This window comes from Leucoraja erinacea, unplaced genomic scaffold (genome assembly GCF_028641065.1).
Source record: "Leucoraja erinacea ecotype New England unplaced genomic scaffold, Leri_hhj_1 Leri_1226S, whole genome shotgun sequence".
Lineage (NCBI taxonomy): Eukaryota > Metazoa > Chordata > Chondrichthyes > Rajiformes > Rajidae > Leucoraja > Leucoraja erinaceus.
In genome coordinates this window covers 16,463-21,680 of record NW_026575480.1, presented here as the reverse complement: position 1 = coordinate 21,680, position 5,218 = coordinate 16,463, and the positions used below count along the sequence as shown (strand labels likewise).

At 52.4% G+C, this 5,218-nt stretch overlaps 1 protein-coding gene across 1 annotated transcript; it reads left to right on the top strand.

Annotated features, from left to right (window-relative positions):
* The first annotated feature begins 801 nt into the window (after nucleotides 1-801).
* Nucleotides 802-3,433, top strand: LOC129715528 (zinc finger protein 239-like). The gene has a single exon (XM_055665398.1). It carries the CDS (start codon nucleotides 1,546-1,548, stop codon nucleotides 2,680-2,682), a length of 1,137 nt encoding a protein of 378 aa, XP_055521373.1. The 5' UTR covers nucleotides 802-1,545; the 3' UTR covers nucleotides 2,683-3,433.
* The last annotated feature ends 1,785 nt before the right edge of the window (nucleotides 3,434-5,218 follow it).

The window sequence follows — 5,218 nt, the reverse complement described above, 5'->3', positions numbered from 1 at the left end:
AAGAAGTTTCCCCTCATTTACCCCTAAAACTTCTGTCCCTTAATTCTGAAGTCATGTCCTCTTGTTTGAATCCAAGTCTATTCTCAAAGGGAATCTGAGAAATACATCCTGACATCAACTCTGAATATCCCTGGGATCTGCATTTTAAAGACCTCTATCAGGTCCCACCTTAACCTTCTGCGCTCCAGAGAATAAAGACCTAACTTATTCAACCTATCTCTGTAACTTAGTTGTTGAAACCCAGGCAACATTCTAGTAAATCTCCTCTGTACTCTCTCTATTTTGTTGACATCCTTCCTATAATTGGGCGACCAAAATTGTACACCATACTCCAGAATTGGTTTCACCAATGCCTTGTACAAATTTAACATTACATCCCAGCTTCTATACTCAATGCTCTGATTTATAAAGGCTAGCATACCAAAGCTTTCTTTACCACCTATATGAGATTCCACCTTCAAGGAACTATGCACGGTTATTCCCAGATCCCTCTGTTCAACTGTATTCTTCAATTCCCTACCATTTACCATGTACGTCCTATTTTGATTTGTCCTGCCAAGGTGTAGCACCTCACATTTATCAGCATTAAACTCCATCTGCCATCTTTCAGCCCATGTGTGGAGCCGAGGGGTCTAGGAGTGTGGGTACGAGTTGGGCCGAAGGGCCTCTTTCAAACAGTGTATCACTATGACTCTGACAACGTGCTGGAGTGACTCAGCAGGTCAGGCAACATCTGTTGAGAAGATAGACACAAAATGTACTGGAATAACTCAGCCGCTCAGGCAGTATCTGTGGAAAAGATAGACACCAAAAGTGCTGGAATAACTCAGTGGGTCAGAGCATCTGTGGAGAAGTTAGACACAAAGTGCTGGAATAACTCAGCAGGTCAGGCAGCATCTATGGAGAAGATAGACACAAAGTGCTGGAATAACTCAACGGGACAGGCAGCATCTGTGGTGAGAGGTAATGGGTGACGTTTTGGGTCGACACCCTTCTTTGGTTTAGTTTAGTTTAGAGATGCAGCGTGGAAACAACAGGTCTTTCGGCCCACGGAGTGCGAGCCGACCAGCGATCACCCCGTACACTAGCACTATCCTACGCACAATAGGGACAATTTAGCAATTTTGCGGAGGCCGATTAATCTATAACACTGACCATCTTTGAAATGTTGGAGGGAACCGGAGCACAAAGAGAAAAAACACACGCAGGTCAAGGGGAGACAGTACAAACTCCGCACAGACAGCACCAGTAGTCAGGATGGAGCCCGGGTCTCTGATGGTGAGGCAGCAGCTGTACCGCAGTGCCAATGTGCCGCGCAGGATTATATAACGGTTTCCTCCGCCATAAACACATGTAATATATGTTAGTAATGTCCAGTTTGCCAGCTTGTTGACCCTCTGTGTTCCCCTCCAACAGGGTTTAGGAGCCGTTGCTATGGACGGAGAGGGTGAACTGAGCGGCCATTGACCGCGGCCAGCGTGCCGGTGAGCCCCCACCCATCTGCTCGGTGTGCGGACTGAGCTTCGAGGGGCTGAACTTTGATGGATGATCATGACGGGGCACAACAAGGAAAAGCGTTATGAGTGCGACGTGTGTGGCAAGGCGTGCCGGAGACCGAGCGAGCTGGAGATCCACTTGAGGGTTCACACTGGAGAACGCCCCTTCAACTGCTCGGAGTGCGGCAAGAGCTTCACCTGCGATAGCACCTTGCTGCGGCACAACCGCGTGCACTCCAGCGAGAGGCCCTTTGCCTGCTCCGACTGCGGCAAGAGCTTCAAGGGGGCGAATGACTTGAAGATCCACTGGCGGGTGCACACCAGGGAGCGGCCCTACACGTGCAGCGACTGTGGCAAGGGCTTCTCCCTCTCCAGCAGCCTGCTGGCGCACAAGTGCATTCACACCAGCGAGCGTTCCTACACCTGTACCCAGTGCGGCAAGGGCTTCACCCACTCCAGCAGCCTGCTAAAGCACCAGCGCACCCACACCGGCGAGCGCCCCTACACCTGCGTCCAGTGCGACAAGGGCTTCACCTATTCTCACCACCTGCTGCAGCACCAGCGCACCCACACCGGCGAGCGCCCCTACACCTGTGTCCAGTGCGGCAAGGGCTTCACCAGCTCCAGCAACCTGCATGAGCACGAGCGCACTCACACCGGCGAGCGCCCCTACACCTGTGCCCAGTGCGGCAAGGGCTTCACCAGCTCAACCAAGCTGCTGGATCACCAACGCACCCACACCGGCGAGCGCCCCTACACCTGTGCCCAGTGCGGCAAGAGCTTCTCCAGCTCCAACAGCCTGCTCAAGCACCAGCGCACCCACACCGACGAGCATCCCTACACCTGCGCCCAGTGCGGCAAGGGCTTCACCGACTCTAGCAACCTGCTGGTGCACCAGCGCACCCACACCGGCGAGCGGCCCTACACCTGCCCCCAGTGCGGCAAGGGGTTCACCCACTCCTCCAGGCTGCTGTCCCACCAGCGGGTGCACGCCGGCGACAGTCCTGTACCCAGCCCGGTGTGTGGAGAGCGCATTGCCATGGCCTCCCACACCTTGTCTCACCAGCACGTGCACACCAGTGGCCAGCACTACGACTGCCCGTACTGTGGTGAGGCGTTTGACAGCTCGCGGGGGTTGCGGCAGCACCGGCGGGCCCACGCCGGCGAGCAGCTGCTCCCACTGTGACAAGAGAGCATGGGGGCTGCGGGAGCACCAGCGGATACACACCAGAGAGAGACCCTTTGTGGGCGCTGAGTGTGGCAAGGGTTTCACCCGCATGTCCAGCCTGTGGCAGCACCGGCGTACCCACAGCGGTGAGCGTCCCTTCCCCTGCCCGTCCTGTGGTAAGGGCTTCACGCTCCTTGACCACCTGCTGGAGCACCGGCGAGTCCACACTGGCCAGCGCCCCTTCACCTGCCCGCTCTGTGGCAAGGCCTTTGCCCGCTCCTCCAGCCTGCTGGCACACCGCCACGTGGGCAGGTAGGCGCTGTTTAGGCAAACATAAAATGTGGAAGGAATGGGTAACGTTTCTGGTCGAGACTCTCCTCAGTCTCGACCTGAAAGGTCACCCATTCGTTCTCTCCGGTGATGCTGCCTGTCCCGCTGAGTTACTCCAGCATTTTGTGTCCTTTTTTGTAAACGAGCATCTGCAGTTCCTTGTTTTTAAACCATTCTGGTTAACCATCTCTGCACCTTCCCCAAAGCCTCCACATCAGTCCTGTAATGGAGTGACCAGAACTGCATGCAATACTCCAAATGCTACCTGACCAATGTCCCTTAAAGCTGCACATATACATTCCTCTCTCCTTATCTCACATCCTTTTATTTCCTTATTTTCTCTCGCCTCTGTTACCACTCATCTGCCGATCACCCCCTCATCTGTTAACATAGTGTGAGTCTGAAGAAGGGTCCTGACCCGAAATCTGAACTATCCGTGTTCTCTGACCCGAAATCTGAACTATCCGTGTTCTCCACAGATACTGCCTGGCCCGATACCCTGCCGAGTTACTCCAGCACTGAAATGTCACCTATCCATGTTCTCCACAGATGGTGCCTGAGCCGCTGAGTTACTCCAGAACTCTGTGAAACATCACCTATCCGTGTTCTCCACAGATCCTGCCTGGCCCGCCGAGTTACTCCAGCACTGAAATGTCACCTATCCATGTTCTCCACAGATGGTGCCTTTTACTGGAGCACTTTGTGTTAGAGTGACAGAGTGATACAGTGTGGAGACAGGACCTCCGGTCCAACCTGCCCACACCGAACAATGTGTCCCGACTACACTAGTTCCACCTGCCTGCATTTGGTCCATATCCCTCCAAACTTGTCCTATCCATGCACCTTTCTATAACTGTTTCTTAAAAGTTGGGATAGTCCCAGCCTCAACTGCCTCCGCCGGCAGCTTGTTCCATACACCCACCACCCTCTGTTGAAAAGTCACCTCCCTCCTATTTCTATTAAATCTTTTCCCCTTCACCTTGAACCCATGTCCTCTGGTCCTTGATTCCCTCACCCTGGGCAAGAGATTCTGTGCATCTAACTAAATTGTGTTCCATACAAGATTCCAGCATTTTCAGTGTCTTGTGTCTCCCTCACCTCTATCCACATGACACTTCTGAAGAAGGGTCTCAACCTGAAACATCACCCATTCCTTCTCTCTAGAGATGCTGCCTGTTTCGCTGAGTTACTCCAGCATTTTGTATCCAACTAACACTTGCCAAGCTTTGTCCTGCCCCCATCTCTCTTTTCCAGCTTCCTCCCCGACCCTCGCCAATCAGTCTGAAGAAGGGACCCGACTCAAAACCTCATCTGTCCATTCCCTCTAAAGTGGTGGAGGAACTCAGTGACATCTGTAGAGGGAAGGGAATCTAAGGTGACCACTCCCACCTCTCCTTTCCAACTTTCTCCACCCCCCACACCAAGCAGTCTGAAGAAGGGTCCTGACCTAGAATGTTGCCTGTCCATGCCCTCCACAGGTGCAAGTTACTCCAGGAGATTGTGTCTCTTTTTGTAAATCACCATCCTTGTATCTAGCCAAGGCATTTCACCCTACACTTGCGCTCGGTCCACCAAGGCTGCTGGATCTCCCGGTTGCCAACTATTTCAATTCCCCTTCCCATTCCCACACTGATCCTTCTCTCCGGGGCCTCCTCCATTGCCAGAGTGACGTGACACACAAACTGGAGGAACAGCATCTCATAGCTTACAGCCCAATGACATGAACATTGAATTCTCCAAATTAAGGAGACATCTCCCATCGTGGGCGATCTCTTCATCATTCCTCTGTCTTCTCGCTGGCGAAAGGCGTCAGGATTAATCCGGAGTCACCGCTTCCCGTCCCCTTCAACTACCAACGTTGGGATCTCGCTCTCCGCCCTTGGACGTCGGCAAGACTCCGGCTGCGGTAAACAAGGACTTTTGCTCTTCAACCCGCTGGATTCAACCAAGTTGTATTCCAATGAAATAAATGTCTCTTTTTGTTGAAGAAATTAATTTAGAGGGAAATTACAGGAAAATGAAAAGCGGAGACTAGGCAGATTAGCTTTGAGATTTTATTGCATGATATCATGGAGAGATGGCGGCAGAAAACTGCTCATCAGTTCTCTGACTTCACAGCAGAATTAGCCGACAGTTATACTGTGTAGTAAACAACTTTTGTTTGTTAGGTACAGCTGTAAGCAAATACACTATCGACTACATGGGTAGCAATGATTTCATTAGT

Bases quoted from the DNA above. Each gene is read 5' to 3' on its own strand.
- LOC129715528 (XM_055665398.1), top strand. From the start codon at position 1,546: ATGATCATGACGGGGCACAACAAGGAAAAGCGTTATGAGTGCGACGTG.